Source organism: Gossypium hirsutum, chromosome D01 (assembly GCF_007990345.1).
Source record: "Gossypium hirsutum isolate 1008001.06 chromosome D01, Gossypium_hirsutum_v2.1, whole genome shotgun sequence".
NCBI lineage: Eukaryota > Viridiplantae > Streptophyta > Magnoliopsida > Malvales > Malvaceae > Gossypium > Gossypium hirsutum.
This window is the reverse complement of record NC_053437.1, coordinates 44,366,516-44,392,546: the sequence shown is the minus strand read 5'-3', so window position 1 is coordinate 44,392,546 and position 26,031 is coordinate 44,366,516. Positions and strand designations below refer to the sequence as shown.

The following is a 26,031-nucleotide window of genomic DNA, read 5'->3' as shown; positions in this document are numbered from 1 at the left end:
TCCATCAATCAGCCTTTTCTCACCATCTTCCAGTATGATCTTGTGCATACATACAAATGGGCTAAAGCCACGAATATTGGCTATGGTCCATTCGGTAGCCTTTTTGAATTGTTTCAATACTATGATGAGTTTCTTTTCCTACTCTTAGGTCAATTCTGCTGAAACAATTACAGGCAAAGTACCTAAATAAACATATTTTAAATGTGATGGAAGTACCTTGAGTTCTAATTTAGGTGGCTCCTCAATTGACGCTTTTGGCTGGGTATAATCCCTACTTCCTAACTCCAAAGATTCAAAGCAGGATTACGGATTAAATCCCTTTTGATTAGCTTCTAGCAAAGCTAAGTATTCCTCCCCCTCTTCATCACTTAGAGGGTCTGATGTCAAAATTTGCTCCAATGGGTCCTCAACATAGTTGAGTTCCTTTTCCATGATTAATTCCTCTAACTCGAATAATGCAACAATCATCAACTCCATCAAGAAATCGCATAGACTTAAAAACATTAAATGTTACTTGATTATCCTGAACACGCATAGTAAGCTCACCCTTCTACACATCAATAAGGGTCCTTCGTTGCTAGGAAAGGCCTTCCCAAGATGATTAGCACCTCTTTATCTGCTTTAAAGTCTAGAATAAAAAAGTTAGTTGGAAAAATAAATTTATCTACATGTACCAATACATGCTCGATTTTTCCTTCTGGGTGTACTAAAGATCGATTTGCTAATTGAAGTGTAATCATAGTAGGTTTAACTTTACCTATCCCCAATTTTCTGAATATGGACACGGGCATCAAGTTAATTCTCGCACCCAAACCGCATAGTTCCTTACCACAATACGTTGTTCCAATGTTGCAAGGTATGGTAAAACATCTAGGATCCTTAAACTTTGGGGGTAGTTGGTCCTGAAGATATGCACTACATTCCTTTGTCAGGGCTACCATCTCAAATTCTCCTAGTCTTCGTCTCTTAGACAACATATCCTTTATGAATTTGTCGTAATTCAGAATTTTTTCAAGCACTTCTACCAACGGAATGTTGATATGAAGTTGCTTGAGTACGTCTAGAAATTTCTTGAACTGAACTTCCTGCTTCTACTTCTAAAGTCTTTGAGGGTAGGGTGGTAGAGGGTTCTTTACTAGAATTGGTTAATTCATCTTCCGTGGCAAATTTGCATCTAACGAAGTTGATATTTTATAAAAATTGACTGGTTCAGAAGTTGCCTTATCAGATTTTGCAAATTCTGGCTCCGGTGAAGCTAGAATTTCAACAATCAGTTGAACTTCCACTGAGTCTTGAGCATCAGCTGGCTCTTCTTCAACTTCGACAGTGTTGGGCTCTAATGTCTCTCTGCTCTTCAATGTCAATGCTTTACAATGCTCTTTCCTCAGATTTCTTAGATTCTCCATATCATTAGGCAAAGCACCTAGTGGTCGCTTTCTAAGTTCAGTTGCAAGCTAGCCCATTTGGTTCTCCAAGTTTTTCAATGTGGCTGTTTGGCTTTGGATCAACGCATCATTTTTGGCTATATATGCCTTCAAAAAGTTTTCTAAGCCATTGGAAGACTCAGCTTGAGGTTGCTTCTGAACTTGTTGGGTAAAAACAAATGGTTGGTTCGGTCTAGGTTGGGCATAAGTTTTACTGGGTCCAGCCCCTCAATTACTCCAAGAGAAATTAGGGTGGCTTCGCCAGGATGGGTTATAGAAATTGGATTGCAGTCCTTGCCTTCCTCGATTTGGTTCTAGATACCCATGTAATACATGGATTTTGGGATTGATGGACATTCTTTGAACGAATGTCCTTCCCCACAATAAACATAGGCTACATTTTCAAATTTTTCGGTGGCTAAGCTGCAAAATTATTAAATCCATTAAAGGTAAAAATTTTAAGCATCGATGATATTGAGGATACCTAAGATGCAAGTGAATTGAGAGCGTCCATTTCATGTACTCCAGCGACTCATCTTCTTAATGTTGCTAGATTGGTTGGTCATAGATAATTCTTGCTAGCAATCCTCTTAATGATTTCAAAAGCCTCGTTATAAGACTTAGAAAGGGGAGCACCATTAGTAGAAGCGTCCACTACCATTCTCGTGTGAACATTGAGACCATTATAGAACGTCTCAAGTTGGATGCAATACGGGATTCCATAATGAGGGTACTTCTGTAATAATTCTTTTTACTTTTCCCATGCCTCATACAAGGACTCGTCATCCATTTGTTGGAAAGTAGTGATCTCGTTCCTCAACCTAGCATTCTTACTAGGCGGGAAATACTTCATGAGGAATCTTTCTGCTAACTCTTGCCATGTGGTAATGGAAAGTGGTGGCAATGAGTTCAACTAGGCTCGAGCTATGTCTCTTGGTGAATATGGGAACAACTTTAATCGTAGTGCTTCTTCGTGTACTCTAGCTAACTTGAAAGAATCACTCACCTTCAGAAACAGTCTTAAGATGAGGATCTTTGGTAGGCATTCCATTGAATTGGCCCACTATCTAAAGCATTTGGAACATAACCGACTTCAGCTCGAATTTTTGTGCTTCAATTTCGGGTCTCCTAAAACCTGGATTAAGATCATAAAACATTGACAAAGCATACTATCTTAGAGCTCTATCCCTATCATCAGCAATAAGGATAGGATTTTGAGCAGGTTTTGCTCTGTTTCATTGATTTAGATTTTCGTAGTTCATCTCATCAATCCTTCTCTGAACTGCTTGTCTTCTTCATTGCCGAAAAGTTCTTTCAATCTCAGGGTTTATGGGGAGTAAATCAATAATTAAATCAATATTCATAAACACCTGAAACAAACACAGGAAAATTAATTAAGTTAAAATTAAACAGAAAAAATAAACCAAAATGCAAAATTAACAAATTCACAAATAATGACTTTTAAAACAGTCCCCAACAACGGCGCCAAAAACTTGGAACGATGAAAATGTGCAAGTGTACACAATCACAACAAGTAATAAGGTAACAAGTAAATGTCGAGTTATCGTACTCATAGGAACTATGCAAAGAAAATATTTATGAAATGCAATTAAAAACACTTTGGTTGTTGAAAATATTTTGATTTTGATGAAGTGATTAAAAACTAAAATTTAACTAAGTAAAATAAAATAAAAATAAAATTTCTAATGATCGATTTCAAAAGATGGTTTTAATCAAGATGACATAATTGTGTTAGATTAATTATGTTTCTTAACTTAATATTACTAAAACAATGTTCATGTTGTTACGAATAATTTCACAGCAACTTTGTAATTTGTTAACTATAACACATACAAACTTACTAAATTAACTAATCTCTTGAACATATTACTATGCCAACTCAAACAATTAATCACTTTAAATAAACAAGTAAAAGATTAAGTGAGGTAACAATATATTCCTACATTAAAACAGTTTAATCACAATAATCTTGCAAGTTATGAAAGACTAATATACTGTTTAATACCGTCACTAATTTCACCCTCGGCTACCTTAGAAAATTAAACATGCATTGATCAAGTATTGCGTCAATTAATTACAATTTCAACACGATTAATAATTAATTCATTAGTTACCCTACAATTGTAATGCAAGAATAACATAATCATCTTTTACTTAATCAAACAATTTACCAAGACCTATAACAACACAAGCATAATTTTAATAACTTAATTGGACGAAATGCAATCAACTTAACACGAATTAAATTTAAGTCATGGTAATTAAATTTAGAATAACAAAAAAACAAATATTCATAGACATGTGCATAAAAAACAATAAAAATTAAAAGATAGGAAACTAGAATCAAATCGGTGTTTCTCCGAAGCTTGACTAGTTTGCTCTGCTCCTTCTTCTCCACTTGTTCTTGTTGAACCGAGACTTCTACAAGCACTTAAATGCTGCTACCCAAGGTGGTTGAATGGCTCTTTTCCAATAGGGTAAATCGGCAAGGGAATGGAAGGGAAAAATGGAAAGCAAATGAAGGTTTGGAAGAGCGAAAATGAGAGAGAAGTGAAGAATGAAAGGTGTGAGAGGTGAGTTGAAATGAGTAGAAAATGGGTTATTATTAGGTCGGATTGGCTACTAAAAATAGTAAAAAATCAGCAGCCATAGATCCCCCTTGGCCGGCCACTCATGCGGCAAGTTTGAATGTTTAAAACTTCCTAAATTTAGCTAGAGGCAAGTCTACAAAAGCTTGATAAATGAAGGGGTTTGAATGCAATTTCAAAAAAAAACTTCAAGGTTAGATTTGCAAGTCAAATAATCAGCTGATTGGGTCAGCATGTTAGACGGTTTTGGGCAGTCTATGTGCTCGATTGGATCAGTCTTTCTGTTTAGCACAATTGGACCTCTTTTCATAATTTAATTAATAATAATTATTTAACCCAAAATAAATTAGATTAAAATTAAAATTAATTATATTATGTATTAATACTCATCAATTGGACCATCTTAGGCTGAGAAATTAATTTGCCTTGATGCTTCAAAAATCACTTCTTGGTTTTGCGCTTCTAGTAGTGTCTATCGAACCAATTTTCACCCTTTGTACAAATCTGTCGAAATTAAATCAAAGTTTATGAAAATTTCTTATAAAATTAATTAAATTAAATATCTTAATAATTTGAATACAATTTAATTATTTTATAATTATATTATATTTTTCAACAAGAATTACACCGAAAATGCATGAATTTGAGTTAAAAATGTATGAAAAAGTACATATATTTTTGTGTTTCCAGTAGTCCTCCTTGTTCGCGATTTGTTGCCCTACAAAAAAACTCTTCCAATTAAAAATATGCCGCCAATCGATGAAAAGGTATCATTTATGGGTACTCAAGTAACAAAGATACATGCGCCACATCTGGATCTACACTCAACATGTGGGCACCAAGGTCATTTCGTATAATAATGCCATGACTCGGGTTCCCGACCAATAGGGGTGTACATCTACACCCTCTCTTGTGCCTTTATTGTTGATATCATCTAGGACCTCATCCAGATCAGGGTCACTAAAATCTTCACCATCGCGGTGAGAATGACAATCATTATCGAGTCCTTCACCATCTAAATTAGTTCCCATCACCACTAGATGTATCTCTAAATGGGAACCCAGAATAGGGTTGTTATATGCAGTCCCACCATGGGGTGGATTTTTGGCTCATGTCGATGTCCCTCCATAACCTGACTGTTATGCCCATCCGCATTAAAGTCAAAGTCAAACCTGTATTGTTAACTTAATAGAGTGTCATTTTGAACGGGCACAACATTGGCTAACTTAGCAAACAACTCAACTGCTTTAGCGTTTATGTTCCTAGTCGAGCAATAAATTATGATCATAGTGCATGTGTCTTCATCATCTAAAAATTCCATCTCAGCATATTTGCATAAATTTGAGGAAACTTAAAATTTGTAGAATAGTTTGGACATCATCCTTCCACAATGGAGAGTGTCACACCCCCAAACTCAGTGGATCCAAAAAGATGAGTAAAGTATGTATGTAAAATGTTTGGCACACCATGGTAACATAATTTGCCACCCTATTGGTCAGATGGCGAGTCAGAGTATTGGCGCGTACTAGTGTTAAAGCATCCGCTCGTTGACAGTATCTAAGAAATTAATTGCAAGATGTTTTCAAGTGAAGAAAGATTACGCCCACGAAAGTGCACGCCTAAGAAGAGTACGCCCCCAAATTTTTGTTTGAGCACTAAGAACCTATCAAGTGTATAAGAAACCTGTAAGAGACTTAATTGTCTTTAAGACCATGCCATACGTAAGTCACCACCAAAGACATAGTATGCTAAATTTGAATGAATATTGTTGAAATGGATCTTGTATCGAGTTTAGTTGGGAGTCCTTCGGATTCTGCAGCAATAGAAGTAGATATCAGAGTAAAGAGCATAGTAACAAGATGAATGAAAGATTGCTTGTACACTAAAATAAGCGAACTAAACAAATCATCACAACAACATGGTTGGCCATTTCTCAATAGGAGCCAATTGGATTAATTTGAACCTTCCCATGACTGGTCAACAGTAAGTTAAACCTTAAACCGAATTTTTTTTACCTACCCTGGATATGGTAAGGAAATTAGGGGACTGAGAGTATATTTATGGCAAGAGGACATTTCAGATGGGCTTTCTATCTACTTAATTAGATTTGATTCTCATATTAAGCATGCCTGCTAAAAATTATGTTCTGTATGTCATATCACATACATGGGGTTGGGATGATATTGTACGGAGGAAGTATCTGGCAGTGTATCTGCAATTTCTGTTGGCTTTACCCCAATATTTTGTATCTAGCAGTATATCTGCATTATCTAGTGGCTCGACCACAATATTCCGCTTCTGGCAGCTCGACTGCAATATCTGGTGGCTTGTCCACATTATTTGTATGTTATTGGATGGACGAGTTCTGGGGAACTAATTATGGTGTGTAGCGGAGATGGGTAGGAATTGTTTTCTAAAAATTATCCACTGTTTTTGAAAAACCATTGCATTGACATCGTCATTGTACATTCTAATAAATCTGATTCTGTGATTGTATAATTTTTATATAAATGATATGTTAAATTGATGATGTTCTGTGTTAATTTCTATTGTTATGGTTTTTAACCTGCACAGGACTTAAAAAGCTCACCCCTTTAAGTTTCTAACTTTTCAGATAATAATCGAGGTTAGGATGGGTTCAACTTACAAAGGTACACTTGAAAATTTCCTGAGAAACTACTATATTTTGGTACTCGATATTTTGGGATTTTTTTATTTTCTGTGGACTGTGGTTTTAGACTTTCTTTTGGATTCTAGTTTTTAGGATTGTTTTGCATGATTTATGTTTTTAAACCATCACCTAAGACGATTTATGAAATTAATAAGTAAAACTAGATTTCTTATAATAATACCAAATTTAACTTAAACGATTATATTTTCAAACTTAATACTTTATTTTTGAAACTCAACACTACTTACTCATTAAACCGAGATTTCATAAGATAGGTCAAAAATACAATTTTAGAATGAAAAATAAGTTATGTTAATTTTCATTGCGATGTTTATTTGAAATATGAAGGTTTCTGTAAACTATCAATACTTGAGTTTTCTAAAGATAAACAATTTCAACAAAACTTGGCTTTTCTTAAAGCAAATCAAAATGACATTTTAAAATAACAATGATTTTTAAGAGAAAATAGCAACACGATTTTTCTATGCCATCAACATGGCCAACGTGATCTTCAAGATTCAACCATAACGTCTAGGCCAGATTTATAAGGGTTACAAGGAAAGACAATTGAAAAAGAAACTCTAGGTCGAAGTAAAGGTAGGTCTCTGATGAGTCTCTAAACTCGACTTCTACACACTATATTATAATAATTCCTTTTATGGTAGATGTGCATATCTTCTTGAGAATTTTTTGTGTGTATGTATGGTTATATGTTCTCTGTGAAGTATTCATATGTATGCTTTGAAGTGTATGATGCACTGCATGAATATGACAATGTGTGGGAAGTATGCATAGGAAGTTATATGTTAGGAAGTATGACTTTGTTAAGATTATGAATGAAATCTGTGTAGATGCATCTATTATGTTATTTGAGTGGTGCATGGCAATGTATGTTGTCGTTAAGGGGGTTCGAGCAGAGTATTGGGAAAACATGATATACAATAATGAACCCCACAGTGGTGCTTTGGTGACGTCCGTCGGGATAGTAAACACAAGAAAAGACCAATGTGACAATCATTATCAAAAGACCATGACCATAGCATATTCTGTGAAGCCTTTATGGTGAACTTTCTATGAAGGCTTGGTGAAAAACTCTCTGTAAAATCTTTGTGGCATATTATTCAAAAAGCCTTAGTGGTGGGATAATCTGAAGAATACTTGTGGCAAGTTTTCTTGAAGGTCTATATTGTTAATTTTGCAACGCCTAAACGACGAGTTGATATTCCACCCCTGTGGCAAGACCTGGGCATGTCTATGAGGCATTATTTGAAAGATTTCTCGATAGTGTACCCATTTAATGATTCCGGCATAGTGATCCGCCATGTTAGGGAACTTTGTGTATTTGGAATATTGGTGGTGCAAGTGTCCGTCAAACTTGGAATTTCTTAAGCTCTGTACTGAATGTCATCTAAGATTCTATTTCTTGAATTAAAAATCTATATTCTTATAAGTTTGGTTGTCTGGACTGATTTGAAAATACGATGTAGCTGGTGTGCTGATAATTGCTAGATCCTATAAAGGAATCTATCAAGAGTAGCATCAGTTAGGTATCATTCTGAGAAGTGCATTCAACTACTATTTGCAAAGAAATTGTGTAATGGGATTCGGAATATGGGGTGAATTTTGTGATCCGCCAATTGGATGAAATGTGTAAAATATGGTTAAGTGTAGAGATTGACATATGATTATCTGCCAACAAGGAATCAAAAATGTATTCGCCAAGGTCTGAAAGGAAGTCCAAAATCTCAAAGTCAAGGATTTCAACAATAACATTAAAAGGTAATGTTGGTTGAGACTTGTTCAGTTCCATTGAACTTATGAATGTTTATTTGCAATGCAAGTTATTAAGTCTGAACAAGTTTGCCAGAGGGAACCAAACCAGGAATGTGCCAATGTGGATGATCGAAGAGCGACATTATGCATACAGAGGGACACTTGTGTACAATGTTTTTAAATGGAAAATAGAATTATACGCCACAATTGAGTCTGTTTTAATAAAGTTTTAAGAGATATTGTCTTATACTATCATTGAGAATCAATTGTAATCAAACAAAAGCTTACTTTCAAAATCTTTGACTTAGAATAAAAATAAATAGGTAAGAAGCAAGTTCAGTGAAATCTTCTCCTGTAACACCCCTAACCTGTCTCCGTCACTGAAGTAGGGTTACAAAGTGTTACTGTACAAATCAAATATTTAATATCAAATAGAAACAATTATACAGATTAAATGATAACATCCAATAATTCATTTTTTACTAAAGTAAAAATGCACTTACGATCCTTAAATTGAACTTACGGGGTCCTAAAAATAGTTTAAAAACATTCAGGGATCATTTTGAAACTAAACAAAAAATTTTGGATAAATTGAAAAATTTCAAAAACAAGGGTCACACAGCCATGTGAGTATTCAATGTATGGGACAAACAGTCGTGTCCCAGCCTGTGTCCACCCATATGGGTATTCGAAATAGGGTTACACGGCCCTATCGCAGGCCATGTGCCAGACTATATATACATTTGAAGTTTGGTTACACGACCATGTAGCCAGGCCATGTAACTCTCTAAGACCGTGTGGTTCATCCTACACCTAAAATTTAAATGACAGATGGCCGTGTAGGGTGGCTGTGTGTGGTGCACGACCGTGTGGCAGCCCATGTCCCAAGTCATGTACTCCCTATTTAACCCCTAATGCAAGCCAAATCAAGCATCAATTCTTGCACACCAAGACACACCATACCTAGCTTATTTCACATGGTTAAAAACACATTCAAGCGCACCAAGAACATGCCAAAAATCATCCATCCTATGTCTAACCAATATGCCATCAAAAGGCACCACAATTCACATATGAAACTTAATCCAATTCAACATCTCAAGTTCATTCACTTAACATAAATCATAAATACCAAACAACCATTTCATTTGCATAGCATATAACCATAATGTAACTACTTTAAACAAAAACATGCACAAACCCAACGTCACTTATTTATATCATCATTTACAAACCAACCACAACTAGGGCATTTAACCACAAATAGGTTTAGCACAAACTCAAAACAACCAAAGGACCAAGATAACATTTTAGCCCTATACATGCCATTTATAATCATTTTCCAATTTAACCAAAAACTACCAAAATGACAGATGGATAATGTGATTGTGCTCCGACGAGATTCCAACCGATCGAGCTTTTCGATGATCTACAAAACAAAGGAAACAACTATATAAGCATTTAGTGCTTAGTAAGCTCGTATAAATGGAAATCAAACTTACAGAACATATTATGATTTAAACCAAGCATAATTTCATTATATCATGAGTAAAATTTTCTTCTCTAATGCTCCACCTCACAAGGTTAGTAGGTGAGTAGATAAGCATATAATTTCATCCCATTTCATGAAACATTACTCAATAAGCAATCATTATACATATCATCCATCATGCGTTCAATTAATACCTTTTTCATTTTAAACACATACACCAACATTTTCCATTCCATCTTATAATAACATAAACCTTTTCATTTACATACATATTCAAATTAAACCTTCATCACCCGTTGAACCAAATAGAATATCATCGGATACTTGAGAACTGCTCACACGAGTTGTGACTGTAACCTGCAATCATATATGCTCACACGGGATGTTAAATGGGTCTTCTCACACAAGCTGTGGGTCAAGGTGTTAAGCTATACGATGCTACTCACATGAGCTGTGGAGAATCCACAACAAATGCAGGACCTCAGCCATCAGTAGAACATCCAAGACCTACACTCGAATCCATATAACCTCTAATGGCATGTCATTTGTATCCTAAGTATTCTCGAGGGTCAAACAGGACATATTCCATATTAATTCCTTTAAATTCTTTCCATTATACCTTTTCTAATATAAACATTCATGAAACTCACATTTTTCACAATTATTCATCAATTGAAATGACATTACAATTTAATCCAACTTACTAATTAACAAATTTGTATTCAATAAAAGTTATACAAAGAATAACCTTAAACAATCATCTATCTAAAATGGAAATTAACAAGTTTACCATTATATGAACTTACCTCGCTACAACAGTTGCAAAAATAGAATCGACAACTAATCCAATACTTTAGCTTTTCGTCGATTTAAATCTGATTGTTGTGTTTTTTGATCTAAATAATAATTTCATTTAAATAATACCATTTCAGCACTTAAATAAGCAATTTTACACAATTAAGCCCTTACACGTCACTTTTACAAAATTACCAACTTTTATACAATTTAGTCTCTAAACTCAAAACTCACAATTTAACCATAATCATTGAAATACCATGCTAAATAATTTTTCATAGGGTCCAATACAGTCCATATTTTCATTATTTCACCATATTTTCCTTAAAGTTTACCATTCATATAAATAAGTCCCTAAACCTTAAAATCATCAAAAATCACTTAACAAAATAAGTCTATTTAACAACCAAGCTTTCAATCTACCATAAAATTTCAAAAACACATCAATGGCATAATCTATAACATTTAACAGTTTTACAAATTGACCCCGGGTTAGCTAGATTAAGTTAATACGAACTCAAAAACATAAAAATTACTAAAAATGGGACAAAATACCATACCATGCATGTGAATTTAACCAAGGCCGAAAGCTTCCCTCCCCTTTCAATGGTGTTTTGGTTCAACAAGGCAAAAATGAGGAAGATGACAACTTGATTTTACTTAATTTACATTTTTATTATCTATTTACCATTTTACCCTATGTTATTAACTTAATAATTAACAAAAACATGTCCATAATTGTCCACTATCATTATGTATGGTATAATTACCATCTAAGTCCATTAATTTAACATTCTATAATCATTTGACCCTTTTAACTAATAGAAATCAACTTTTATATCTTTTACAATTTAGTTTTTTTTACTTAATTAACTAACTAAAAATTAAAATTTTTAACCAAATTTAAATACAAATCTAATAAATACACATAAATATTAAATAATTAATAAAATACTAACTCACTCATTGGAATCGTGGTCCTGAAACCACTGTTTCTGATACCACTGCAAACGGATTGTTACATCGTCCATTTTAAAATTTTTGTTAAGTGTTATGGTATCCTATATTCGGCTTCAATAAATTGGGCTGGGTATAGCGTGTTACAAAGAGCTATTTTAGCACTAATCTTTTATTTCATTTCTTCGACCTTTACATTCTTATTAAACCTCATTCCTATTTTCTAACGAGATTCAAATACACAATCAACTACTATTTATAAAATTACTCCCTCAAAATGAACGTATATGAAGAATTGATTATTCATCTTCGATACAATATATATTTTCTCTTATCCTACTAAACACAAATCTTTCCTTATTTTTTCTCTCTTGAACAGATTAAAAAAAAAGTTCAACAAAAACCGAAACTCATACAAATGTTTTTGACGGACTAATGGCGTATATATATTGGGTGGTGTCACTTGATGGTGTCACTGGACCATCGGTGCCGCCTGACACACCGACTGCACCAATTTTTTTTTAAATTGACACCAATGTCGCCTAACAGACCGATGACACCCATTAAAAAAATTAGTTTTTCTCTTTTTTTCCTCCCTGAATACTCATATTTTAACGGGTATTTTAAAAAATATATACTGGTTCCACCTAACACATTGGTGGCAGCCAAAAGTATATTTTTTTTTAAAAAAGTCGATGATTGGCTAATGATGAGAGGGAGGTGTCGCCGGTCTATCAGGCAATATCGACGGTCATTGTAGATTTCAAATCATTTTTGTATATCATTTTTCACTTGAATCATTTTCATAATTAATTAATTAATTAAAGTTATTTAAAAAAAGCGTTTGTACACATTTTGAAAACACATATTCAAGATATCTTGTCCATTTGCAAATAATGACCAAAACAATAATTAGCGAAAAATAAAAAGCCATATAAAACAGACTAATTGATTTTATTTTTGTTGTAAAATTATGGTAGCCAAACCAATTAAGATATAACACAGAATACTACTGGCTCTGCAAAAGGTGTTGGTGGGGTGACGTGAAAAGTCTTAAGGAGTCTATCCAGCAAGGCGAACACGCCGGCGTTGAACTACAACAACGAGGAGATCCCATCTCCGCTGCCAACGTCACCTTATCAGGGGACCGCTCATAGTAACCGATGGAGCATTTGGAAAGACTGTCTCCATATACCTCCTCGCAATACCACTCCTTGACAACATACAACTGACTCTCTTGATTAAAATAAATAAAAAATTAATTAATATATTTTTAATATTTTTATCTATATTTAACTTTTTTATTAGTTATTGACGTGGCAACAGCATCACTTTAACAATAAATACATATGAACTATCATGCAGTATTCTAGTCAGCAAATAAAGACATTTCTTTTCATCCAATTCTGATATTTTTATCATAATTCAAGGGTTAGATTAAATAATGCGCGAAAAAAACGAAAACATTTTTTTTTCTATATATTTTGAGGGCATAATTTTTTTCTACCAATAATAAATTATGGGGGTTCTTTTTTATAGATATATCTATAGACTATATATAAAAAAGCCCAAGTCTCCAGGTGTTACGTTATTACTTATTATCTCTATTCAAAGTTATTATAAGATGGCAATTAAATGGTACGTAACAGAAATGGAGAGTTCACCGGAGATAAGAAGGGAAAGAAAGAGAGAAGAACAGGGAAGAAGGAGCAGGAGAGAAGAGATAATTAGATGAGAAATTCAGTCATGTATTTTCACAATCATCCTTGCCATTTGTTTGGGGGCTAAATAGCAAAATAATGGATTCAAGACAACTGTACATTCCAACTAGTAGGATCCGTTTCATTAAACTGTCCTAAGGGTTGCAAAATGTATCGTTTTGCACCATAGCCTTCCCCACCCAACCAAAACACCCCGTTTTATTTAAATACATTGAAAAGCACGATTACAATTGAAAAATGCAATTAACGATAATTAATAGAATTTTAAAAGTGGTAGACCCTTGTTTGACTTTCCTTTCGTCCCATAACAATTGCCCACTACTCGAATTAGATCCTTGTCTTCAAGGATCAAAATCTGGAAATTTCCATTGGTGCTCCTGTAGGTTCTCCCAAGTAGAGTCTCCAGCAAAGGTATTACCCCATTCAACTAGTACTTCAGTAGCAGCATGATTCCCCTTTTTCACCATTCCACGGTCTAGAATTCTCACTGGCTCCTTGAGTAGTGCCCCATCAGTACCAATTAAGGGAAGGGTAAGAGAGGAAGGAGCTTTACGAATGTGTTTTTTGAGTTGAGACACATGAAAAGTATGATGAATTCGAGCGCCCACTAGTAGAGCTAATTTATAGGCAATCGTTCCCACTTTAGCTTCCACTGAAAAAGGTCCAAAGAACTCAGGGGAGAGTTTTTGGTTCTTTAACTTTCTCACAGTATGCTGCCTATAGGGTTGTAGCCTTAGATACACCAAATCACCGCATTAAAAGTTTGATTAGACCGCTTTCGATTAGCTATCTGATTCATCCTCTCTTGTGCTCTTTTGAGATGAAATTGCTATAGCTTCCTGGCTTGCTCACAGTTTGGAAGACTTTGATCAACCGTTGCTACTGGTGAGGATCCAACGAGATAGGGAATGTGTAGTGAGGGGCTCTGACCATATAGCGCCTCATAGGGAGTAGTCTGAATAGCCGAGTGATAGGTGGTGTTGTACCACCATTCTGCTAGTGGTAACCACAATAACCATTCCTTAGGGCATTCACCTATCATAAAATGCAAATATCCTTCCAAACAACGATTCAAAACCTCTGTCTGTCTATCTGTTTGAGGATGGCAAGCAATTGATAAATGCAGTCTAGTCCCCATCTGTTTGAACAGTTCTTGCCAAAAATTACTAACAAAAATTGTCACCATCTAACAATATAGACTCTAGGGCTTCATGCAATTTGTAAATATGCCTCATATAATCCCGAGCAACAGTCAGTGCTATGAATGGGTTAGCAAAGGCCAAAAAGTGCACATATTTGGTTAACCAATCCACCACTATAAGGATCACATTTTTGCCTTGAGATTTTGGAAGACCTTCTACAAAATCCATACTAATGGCCTTCCATGCTCAATTCAATATAGGGAGGGGTTGTAAAAGCCTTAGAGAAGCAGACAAATTAGCCTTACACTTTTGACAAGTAAGGTATTCCTAGTCCACATCTTCACATCCCTGGACAAGCTCTTCTAGTAGACTAATCTTGATAATCGGTGCCTCATAACATGTACACCCGAATGACCTCCCATAAGGCCACTGTGAAAGTACTCAAACAACTTTTTTCTAATATCAGGATCATTACCTACAATTGCCTTCCCTTTCCTTCTAAGCATTTTTCCATCCCACGAGTATTTGGGATGGGAATGGGATTGGGGGTCCCGTTGAAGTTCCTGACATATTTTACAAGTGTGGATTAGTGAGACATGATTCCTTAATTCGAGTCCACATGTCTGGCCACGATGTGCTGCTGATGCATTGCAAAAACTGCCCTTCATGAACCATTCGAGACAAGGTATCATCCACCTTGTTTTGGCTACCTTTCTTGTAGGATATATAATAATCGTGCCCGAGCATTTTCACTACCCATTTTTGTTGAAATGGCATGATTAGTTGTTTGTCAACCGAAAATTTCAAACTGTGATGATCCGTTCTGATCTGGAACCTCCTACCCACCAAGTAAGCATGCCATTTTCTCACTGCCAACAAAACAGTTAGCATCTCTTTATCATAAATGAAGACTGCTTGATGTTTTATCCCTAACCCTTTTGCTAAAAATACTACAGGCCTCCCTTTCTGTTGCAAAACTGCCCCTATACCCTACTCAGAAGCATCCATATCAACACAAAATTTTCTTTGAAATTTGGAAGTGAGAGGACTGGTGCTTTACAAACTACTTATTTGAGCATCTCAAAAGCATTGGTAGATGTAGTCCAATTCCAAGGAACGTCCTTCTTGAGTAAATCTATAAGTGGACGAGCTAAAATTTCATAATGTTTGATAAATCGTTTATAGTAGCCTGACAACCCAAGGAACCCCATCAACTCCATCATCGACTTAGGAGTAGGCCAATCAAGAACTCATTCTACCTTAGTTGCGTCCATAGTAACTGATCCCCTAAAAATTACATGCCCAAGCTACTCGATCTGGTGGATACCAAATATGCACTTACTCTACTTTGCAAAGAATTGATTATCCCTTAAGAGTTGTAACACCTCCTTCAAGTGGATCAAATGATTAGACCAGCCATGGGAATATATTAAAATATCGTCAAAGAACACTACTGACTTCCTCAACAACTTCTTGAAGACTGAGTTCATCAGTAACTGAAAGCTTGAGGGAGCATTGGTAAAGCCAATGGGCATAATCAAAAATTCATAATGCCCTTCATGTGTACGAAAAGTTGTCTTAAAAATGTCTGAATCATGCATTTGGATCTGATGATATCCTGATCGTAGGTCCAACTTAGAGAAAACCAGAGCTTGTCCAAGCTCGTCAAGTAACTCCTCTATAACATGTATAGGAAAATGATCATTAATGGTAAGTTGGTTGAACTATCGGTAGTCCAGGCACAGTCTCCAACTCTCATATTTCTTTTTCACCATCACAATAGAATATGCAAAAGGGTTGCTACTATCCCTAATAACCCCTGCCTGGAGCATTTCTTGTATAAGCTTTTCAAACTCTGTCTTTTGAAGGGAAGGGTATCTATAGGTCTGATATTCACCACCTTAGTCTAATCTTGTAAGGAAATTTTGTGGTCTTATAGTCTATTTGGAGGTAACCCCTTGACACTCGGAAAAGATCTTGAAATTCAAGCAGAAGCTGTTGCAAGTCCTCCCTGATTGGCACAGGTAACAGACTCAAGGCTATCTGTTGGTCAGAAGTACATAGCATAAAGTAGGGGATGGTTGCATTCATTTGTAAACACTTAGAAAGTTGGTAACCCGAAAGGAGTTGTAACCCTCCTAGAACAACACCATTAAGACTACATTTATGACTTTCATATTCAAATTGCATAGTAAGTGACCTGAAATTCCACACAATTGATCACAAGGTCAACAGCCACTAAATCTCTAAAACTACACCACACCCTTTAACTGGTAAAATCATGAAATCAATAGCAAACTCTTGCCCTACATAATCCTCTAGTAGTTAAGCTCCCACCATTAGCTAGCATGACCTTCAACTGACAAGACTGTTCCACAGACAATTTCAATCTTTTAACCAGCTTGGTATCAACAAAGTTGTGCGTACTACCCAAGTCTACCAAGATAATCACCTCCACTTTTCCCATCTTTACTGCTATCATCATGGTGTTATGCCCTTGAAACCCTTTTAATGCATGTAAGGACAGTACTAGGTGAATTTTCAAGTTCTTGGTCCAAACTCTCTAATTGTTCAGGACAATCCTAAAATTCCTCCACTATTGGGCCTTTGGGGTCTCCCAAGAGTTCAAGTTGGGGTTCTACTATGAGCTGGTAGAATTGTGATTTGGCACATTTATGTTTTGATGCATACTTGGAGGCACACCAGAAGCATAGGCACTTCCTTCTGCATTCTTCTATTTCAAATTTAGACAATGACTTAAGAGGTGGCTTCTTACTATTGGAGATTGAATTAGAACCCACATTAAAGTTTGGTGCAGTTATTGGAGTTGTTACTCAAGAAATGGAAAATAAAGGTCTAGAGTAACCTCCACTACCCCCAAATGCTACCCTTTTCTTTTGAGTAGTGGACATTATCTCCTCCACTTGTTTAGCTAAAGAATACCCTTCCACTGAGGTTTGAGGCTTAAACAACTTAAGATACTATCATATCTCCGATTTAAAGTTGTAAACAAATATGCTCAAAGCATAACTTTCAGGTAAACGTAGCTGGTTTAGTATACTCACAAATTGGTCGTGGTGGGCATCCACTGTTCCCTGTTATTTGAGAGCAACAAGTTCAGTCACAGGGTCGACGGCTGTGGAAGAACCAAACCTATCCTTGAGGCCTCTAGCATATGTGTCCCAAGTGATCTGGTGAAGGCCCCCATGTTTTTGGAAGAATAAGTGGTGCCAATCCAGAGCCTTTCTATCCATGTGAAGCATAGCTGTTCTGACTTTAGTTTGTTCCTGTAACCTTTTAGCCTCAAAAAATTATTCTAGCTTAGACCACCAGCTTTGAAAATCCTCACCGTCAAACCTCAGACAGCCAAACTTGAGTATTCTCCCAACAGATTCTATGGAACTAGGGTTAGAGAAGAGCCCTAGGTGCCCACTATCCTGCATCGGTGAAAGCACCAGTGATTTTTTGGGTACAAACCCTGAAGGTAAGCCACCTAAAACCCCTTTTCCCTTGTCTAAAAAGTGGCTAGAGGGTGTCGTTGATGTCAGTCCCATGTACTGTTCAAAAAGACCCTTCATTTTCGAACGCATTTCTTCATGAAACTCCTTCAACTGTGAATCTATTCTAACGTCCACTTGTGCCAAGTCTGTTTGTAGCTGTGACAATTCCTTCTGCATCTCTCCCATGTCTTTCTGCAACCTAGTAGTTACACCACCGCTAGACATGAGGATCGTTGGACCTCTATACCTTTGGTACGTAACAGAAATATAGAGAAGTTCACAAGAGATAAAGAGGGAAAGAAAGAAAGAAGAATAGGGAGGAAGGAGCACGAGAGAAGAGAGAATTAGTTGAGAAATTCAGTGCTGTATTTTCATAACTATCCTTGCCATTTGTCTGGTAGCTAAACAACAAAATAACGGATTCAAGACAATTGTACATTCTAGCTAGTACGATCCATTTCATTAAAAAGGGTTGCAAAGCATATCATAGCCTTCCCCACCCAGCCAAAACGCCCCGTTTTATTTAAATACATTGAAAAGCACAATTACAAATGAAAATGCAATTAACGATAATTAATAGGATTTTAAAAGTGGTAGACCGCTGTTCAACTTTCCTTTCATCCCATAGCATTAAATTGTAATTTTGATCTTTCTACCATGCTAACCTTTAAGAATTTAATCTTTTTGTATTTTAAACTTTTTTTTCTATCATAACATTAATTACTCTAAATAGTTAATTCCTTTAATTATTTTTATCAAAATGGTAACGTGTTAACACACCTTTTCTTACACAAAAATTAGTCTTTTTAAGAAAAAATAAACCCCAATATTTTAACTAAACTAATTAAGGTTATAAAATATTTTAATTGAATAATAATATTATAAAATTAAATTAACCATCAAATTAAAGCATAAATGTAAACATAATAGATTGATTTATGTCTATTACAATTTGGCAAATTGATTTTTCTTTAAAATGCTCAATTAACTTTATAATTAATAAAAATAATAATTTCAGTCATTATAATTGGAAATTTTAATAAATATCTAATTATATTAAAAAATTGAAGAGCAAAACAATCTAATATAAAATAAATTGTGGGCACCCCTTTCATGAAATCACTAGTCTCAATTATCGGAACTTGAGAAGTTTCGAGTTTCTTAAGAGAAGTTAAATATAATAAGAAAATTAAGTTTTTTACAATTTTTTTAATAATAGAATAAAATAACAGTGACTACAAGCAGCTTGAAAATAGAAGAAAAAGAAAGGGGGAAAGACCATTTAGAGCTACAATAAAGACAACAATCAATCTTTGAAAAGGCAAAAGAAAAAAAAAACACAAGACTTGATCCAAACCCAATAGATCATCTGGAAGTTTCGTCCAACAGTTTAATCACCTATGCTTTTAAGTTTTGTTTTAACAGCTTAACTACGAAGCATGGTTGGTAGCAGCCAATAAAGCTCCCCAAAACAAAGCATCTTTAAATAAATAAATGAATAAGGAATCATAAATTAGGTGCAGACTTACAGTTTCAAAGCAAGGACTCGTCAAAATTGTAAGAAACTGCAGCATTTCTGGATTTTATACCTTGACAGTCAGAAAACACACCTCGGTTAACTTACCCTTCAAGTTTTCATGTCCCTTCAACATCCCTAATTGTCTTCATACTTAAAACGATGTTGCAGACCTCTAAGCCAGACATTTCTAACCTTTGATATGCAAACTAGAAAATTTCTGAGGAGAAAGACCATTAAGTTTCTTGCACAGTGATTCCCGACAGTCGGCGTACAAAATCAGCATTAAGTGAATGACCACCCTGTATCACGTTCAAAGTTGCCACGTCAATTGAATCTCTCTATATATAATACAACTTATTATTAATTCAGACCGAAAGTGATTTGAGCTAAATGTTTCCAGTTATGACAACAAAATGCCAGCATCAATTCATGACCATATCCACCTCACCACAGTGGCTGTCTAGCTGGTTAGAAGAAGTTTTTTAAGTATCTCAACCTCTGTCTTGCTCTTCAGATGTTGAAGAGGAGAGGTCTCTGTGGCATGAATACTTTGAGACCGCAACTCTTACTGCCAAAATTTCACGGAAATTTTACCACCACCAGTCAGAAGTAAAACTACATTTATCTCTAGCATACTAATCAAAAACCCTAAAATTTTCATAACCAGTAAATGGCAGGGAGATGACCACAAAAAATCAGAAGGTCTTGAATCTTGCAGTTCTCGCTCACCATAAACCCAAACTAAGTCTTAAGTGCATAGTTGGTTATTTCTCCATAAACCCAAATTAACTACTTCACATGTATAAATAGATAATGGTCAACCTTCATTTAAAGAAATAGAAGCAGGATTGGCAACATGGCAAGGAAGTTTTTTGCTCACCCCGGACCCAACCCAACTTCTATGAGTATATTCTGCACTAAGCCGAAACTGATTTTACTCGAGACTTTCACCCCTGACCCGCCCCGCTCCACCCCCACAATTTTACTTAATCTTAATATTATATTAGTCTTACAAGTCTAAACCATAGAACATGTATAGACTTTGGGCATGGCGAAGATATATCTTTAACCTCATTTTACTTGGAAAAATATTTATCAATAATAAAGTAATAAACAGAATATAAATAAAAGAGAGAGGAGTGAGCAAACTCAATTCGATTCGAAAAAAAATTCGATTTTTGAGTTAATTGAATCAAACTATTTGAGTCAACTTGAATAAATAATTCAAGTTCCGAGTTCGAGTTGAGTTTAATTTTACAATTCGAATAACTCGAATAATTTAAATAATTCGAATAACGAATTGGTATAAATACTTTTTTGGTCCTTATCAATTTTGAAAATAACATATCAGTCTCTCTCAACAAAAACTACAAAATAATTCAAAATATTTATAAAATTTCAAAATTTATATTTTTAAAAAAAAATTAAAAACTTTTAAAAATATCTAAAGAATATATAAAGTTAAAATTTTAAAAATTTTCTAAAATAATTATTTTGGGACCTAAATAAGTTATTTTTTTATGATTTTACTTTAAAAAAGTTTTCAAATATATATGTTTTCAAAATTGTCTCTAACATGGAAGTAGTTATTTTGTAACAAGATTTTAATTTGACATGTTTAATTCTTTTAATTTAACTTGAACAATTTCACTTGATTCGATTCGACTCGACTCAAATTTCATTTCACTAGACTCGATTCAAAAAAATTTCAAATCAAATTAAGATGATAAAATAGAACTCGTCAACTCAATTAACTAAAATTTTTTTATTCAATTTGACTCGATTCAATCGAACACTCACCCCTAGGGAGAGAGAGAGCGCACTTACCTTGAAAGATATTACTCGTGCCATAGGAAATCCTTGACTACCAGACCGTGCAAAAAGGGAAAGGTCACCTATAAGATCCAAGACCTTATGGCGACAAGGTTCATCAGGGAAACGAAGCGGTGGATTCAGCCATCCTTTAGTAGCACTGCAGAAGAAAAAGACTACTAAGTATTCCATTCAACAGAATGAAAATCAACCGATTCCTGGTTTCTAATATTCCACTGTATACAAGTCTTGTCAAGATTTGTTGATGTACAAACAATTTTACAAGATCTGCTGCCGTTCAAACTTCAAATGTAAATTGCATAAAATATCAAAGACACCATAATGTTTATCAAGAAACCATTAATTAGTAAATTTGTGTAGAAGTGAATCAAGTGTGTGCTTCAGCATGGCTCAAGATCGTATGGAAAACAGAAACTAAATTCCATCCATGTTGCTCACTGTACATCCAATTCACTCAACCTAGAACTAACAGCATGCTGCATTCATTCTATTCTTTTATATGGTAATAACGAAATTACCCTGCCACTCACCAAAACTACTTGCTTTTCACAATTACCAAGGTGTCACTACTCACTATTACAAAATAGAAAGCTCAATAAAAGATTTCCCAAGATGCAACATTCTTTGTTTCAGTACAGACTCTAGGAGGCTCAGCATGAAAATTACAACCTAACCCACGCTTCTCATCTATTGTTTAGGAAGAAATTAAGCTTGCTGTTTATGTAGTAAAAATTGTCTTCATATCTGTGGGGTTATGTTTGAATAAATGACACTACATACAGGAATAAGGTGATCAGCCAACTTGACATAAATTTAGCATTCACATCTCACCTGCATACAATGGCATTGTCTAGGGATCCCCCTTTAATAAGTCCCATACTGCACATATGTTCCACCTGAATGGATTTTACATAGATTTAGCAATAGCAACATAGAAACAATGGCAGCTATTTCCAATACTTTGCGACATGAGAAGGGAAAAAAACACTATAGCCAGCTGAGAAATTAACTGCCTGACATGATTCCATAAAATCATAACCCAATAAAAGTACAGATAATTTTCTTTTTGTTCAGTCAAAGCAGCAGCACAATGTTGATGTGACATCATTTTCTGCCAATTTTTTTTTTTTAAAAAAGGCTCCCTTTGATACCTTTAGGGGATGAGGAATTTTGAAATTTTGAAATGAAAGCACTTTAAAATGCACAAATTCAAACCTTTTATACTTGCTGAAATAAAAAGTATCTATAGTAGAGAAATATATTAGAGATAAAATAAGGAAAATATTGAGAAAAAAGCGTATATGTAATACGGGTAAACATTTCTGGTGCATTAGATTTTAGAACAAAACAATAACCAGAAATGATGATATGAGTTCACATTGGACCTCCTCATAGATGCAGAAAGTTCTAGAACATGCTATGTGCTTTTCATAGGAGTCATCCAGAGCAGCTGAAGAAAACCACTGGCATCCAATTGCAGGCACCTGCAACCATAAAAAAAGTCAAAAAGGTATTTGAGCATACACCAAAAATGAATGACATGTAAATTTCTGCATAGATCAAAATCAATCCAAAGTAAATTATGCTTAAAGTCGATGCCCAACAAAAGCGAGGCACAGAGGATCAAGGAAAAAGCAATTTGTGCAAAGATAGGTCTGACTTGCTTAACTTGTAAACCTCATTCAATCAAGCAAACCTCATTTATGTTTATCTTGTAAACTTAATGGAATTCTTTTTTTGGAACAAGTCATTTAGGCTCATTTATTCTAAGCTCCTTCAATAAATGAGCCAAATTTGTGCAAAGATAGGTCTGACTTGCTTGGCAGGTGAAAAAAACTCAAAATAGCCTTTGGCTTGTGCAGAGGTATGTGCCAACCACCTCTGGGTCCAGCTGGCTGATGAATATTTCTTTTTCCCCATCTAGTTGGTTCTAGTCCAGCATTAGAGCCAGGAGACATGCTTGAAAGCAATATTGTTTCTTTTTCTAACTATAGCAAGCAATTTTGGCATTCAGCTACCTAATCATCTTCATAATAGTATCTAATTCATTTGAATAACTTTATGAAGTAGCCACTTGTTGAACTTGAAGAACTCCCAATGATAGAAATTTTGTATCAATCCAAGCAGCTTATTTCATTACAAAGGGGCAAGCACAAAAGCATTAATGGTGTATCTTAGACGGTAAACTCAGAAAATAAAGTGAAAAAATGGAAATAAACTGTTTTCCTATTTCCCCTGAAAAAGAGAAGAAAAGGTAAAGCAGGACGAACGAGAAAATTACCATTTGAATTCAATGTGGTTAACAATCAGCATACCAGAGAACAAAAGAATTTACCTTTGGAAAGTCAATTCCACAAGATATGTGAACCTTTGAAGCAGGGAAGGCAGCCATAAAAGAATCATTTCTCGAAACATAAAATGGCTCACTCAAATGTGGTGCCAATTTCTCAACATTGTTGCCACACCGATCCAAGGCCTCTTTTCTGCCAACTTGTTCTATTGCCTCTACCCAAGCATTTGCAGACCCATCAAAAAAAGGAACCTGTGTTAGTTAAAATTCCAATCATCACCATCTATAAAATTATATGAAAAAAGAGACTCAGCAGAATTATTACAGTGTTTGTACATTATATGTTACATTAAACAGTTCTCTCTACAAATTCATTGACTACGTTTAAATCTCATCGCTCATCCCTCAATCCAGAACGCATATCCTACAATATGGCCTTCAAAGGTTCTTTCCGGCTGTTGGATTGCAGCTTCATGCTTTTAGCTTGCTCCAAATTTGTCTTGAAGTGAACAAACAATTGAATATATATATTTGTTCCATGTAAATGTAAAATCATGCATTTTATTATCCAACAATACCTTACAGGAAAAGTAGCTTTTCTTGCAAAAAGGAAAGAATGTGACAAAAGTAACAACCAAATGAATAACAAAACTTGCAAATTTAAGCAAATTAAATCAATTTTGATATCCAAACAAAAATTATGGCACTAACCTCGACCTCAGTATCCTCAGAATCGAGACTTTGAATCTGAATTCTACAATTGTCGATGCCCTTAGCTTCCAAAGCCGAAAGCAAATGCTCGACGGTCCGAATCTTGTATCCATCTTTGCAAAGAGTGGTACACAACAGCGATTCTCGAACAAAATCGATGGATGCAGGAATCAAATTTGAGTGAAACTCAAAGTACCTTCCTTCGCCGGCGAATCCCGGCCATATCTTTACCTTCGAAACCTTCCCCGAGTGAAGTGTTTTTCCCGACAGTTCGATGCATCCCGCTAGGGTTTGTTGAAGCTTACCTGTCTGGGATCACAGTAGAAGTTAACGGAAATGGAGATTAGGTTAGAATGTTTTGAGAGTGAGGGAAGGTACCGTTTTCCATGAGATGAGATTGGAGGACTTGAAAGAGTTAATGGCGGCGGAGAGACGCATGTTCCAGAGCGGAATGATTCGAGGTTAAACTTACAGCTATGGCTAGACTTTCTTTTGTCGGGTTTTAAAGTTAAGAAAATATTAAAAAGGCATTTAACTTTTTCCTTAAAAAAAAACAAATTCAAAAGCATTGAGTGATAGCTTGGATGACTTCCCTTATTGTTGCAAATTCATAAGTACAAGAGTCATCAAGTACCGTTGGCATTTGAGATTGTTATCGTGTTGGAAGGTGTTTTATCCTCTATTTAAAAATTGAGAAGAGGTTGTAGATAGTTTAGGTATTGTATAAAAAAATATATTTATGTGTTATAGTGGAACACACAGCGTGTCACAAATACAATGTGACAATGCACTGTATTATATTATGGTAAATCATCATCAAAGGTTAATTACGCTAAACTATACTTAGGAGGACTAAATTAAATAACAAAAATGCATAAATATCAATTCAATAGGGGCAAAAATGGTTGGTTGATATCCATGTTGCTAGTTAATTATTGGATTAGGGGTCTGAATTACTCAATTTCCTAATTGATTTGATTTTACCTTTCGGTCACCATTTTACCCAATCAGATGATTCAATCCGATTTATCTCTCGAACTCACTAAACTAAATCGGGACAATCAATTGGTTCACAATAGGTTCTCCTCTTGGTCTGACCTATCTAAATGTTTACCGAGAGGCATCAATTCTAGGTTTTAAAGTCTATTCAATTTAGTTCAATTTTTACAATTTAGTCACTGACCCAAAAACTAACCATACAACATTTCAATCAACCAACCACCATTAGATTTAGTGCATATTCATCATCAACATACAAATATCAACCAAGTTCATGCTTAAATGACTCATCAAAGAAAACATAAAAAAGGCTAAGTTGAGAAATTCTTGAAGACTTTTGGAAGAGTCTTTGTTAAAGATGATAGGAGCAATAAAAGTGATGAAAGCACAACCAAAGATGAGATTTTTACACTTTTGAAAGTTCACAAAGAGAAAATCTATTAAATACTTTAAAGAGAAATCAAAATAACAAAAGAAAGTTTTGTATCTAATTGTAAGAAAGTTAAAGCTAAAGTAAAAATGAAGAAACTAACAGCTACTAATTTACTAAGCTAAGAAAGGAAAAACTGAAAACATAAAAATGGTAAAAGGAATA

The 26,031-nt window shown here is 34.9% G+C and overlaps 1 protein-coding gene and 1 non-coding gene across 10 annotated transcripts; one reads left to right on the top strand and one right to left on the bottom strand.

Moving 5' to 3' along the window:
* The first annotated feature begins 2,140 nt into the window (after nt 1-2,140).
* Nucleotides 2,141-2,247, top strand: LOC121214219 (small nucleolar RNA R71). Its single transcript, XR_005909805.1, has one exon. It is a non-coding gene; the product is annotated as a small nucleolar RNA R71 (small nucleolar RNA).
* Nucleotides 2,248-19,348: 17,101 nt separating this feature from the next.
* Nucleotides 19,349-25,093, bottom strand: LOC107922330 (probable UDP-3-O-acyl-N-acetylglucosamine deacetylase 1, mitochondrial). Of its 9 annotated transcripts, XR_005908878.1 has the most exons (9): nt 24,816-24,999; nt 24,438-24,746; nt 23,772-23,978; nt 22,822-22,920; nt 22,268-22,332; nt 21,431-21,575; nt 20,047-20,171; nt 19,796-19,902; nt 19,349-19,673 (listed from the first exon to the last, which is right to left on the bottom strand). XR_005908878.1 is itself a non-coding variant. In XM_041086256.1 (8 exons), the coding sequence occupies exons 1-7, from the start codon at nt 24,823-24,825 to the stop codon at nt 19,837-19,839; spliced, it is 897 nt and encodes a 298-aa protein (XP_040942190.1). In that variant the 5' UTR covers nt 24,826-25,014; the 3' UTR covers nt 19,349-19,673; nt 19,796-19,836. The 9 variants fall into 9 exon arrangements, 7 of the variants coding, with proteins under 7 accessions (XP_040942190.1, XP_016707808.2, XP_040942188.1 ...); XM_041086256.1 differs by lacking the exon at nt 20,047-20,171 and having other exon boundaries at nt 24,438-24,742; nt 24,816-25,014; XM_016852319.2 differs by lacking the exon at nt 20,047-20,171.
* Between the last annotated feature and the right edge of the window lie 938 nt (nt 25,094-26,031).

Excerpts from the sequence above, each read along its gene's own strand:
- LOC107922330 (XM_016852318.2), bottom strand. The coding sequence starts at position 24,875 with ATGCGTCTCTCCGCCGCCATTAACTCTTTCAAGTCCTCCAATCTCATC. Across the intron at positions 23,979-24,437 it reads CTGAGGATACTGAGGTCGAG|GTTCCTTTTTTTGATGGGTC; the intron begins GTTAGTGCCATA and ends TAACTAACACAG. Across the intron at positions 21,576-22,267 it reads GACAATGCCATTGTATGCAG|TGCTACTAAAGGATGGCTGA; the intron begins GTGAGATGTGAA and ends TTTCTTCTGCAG.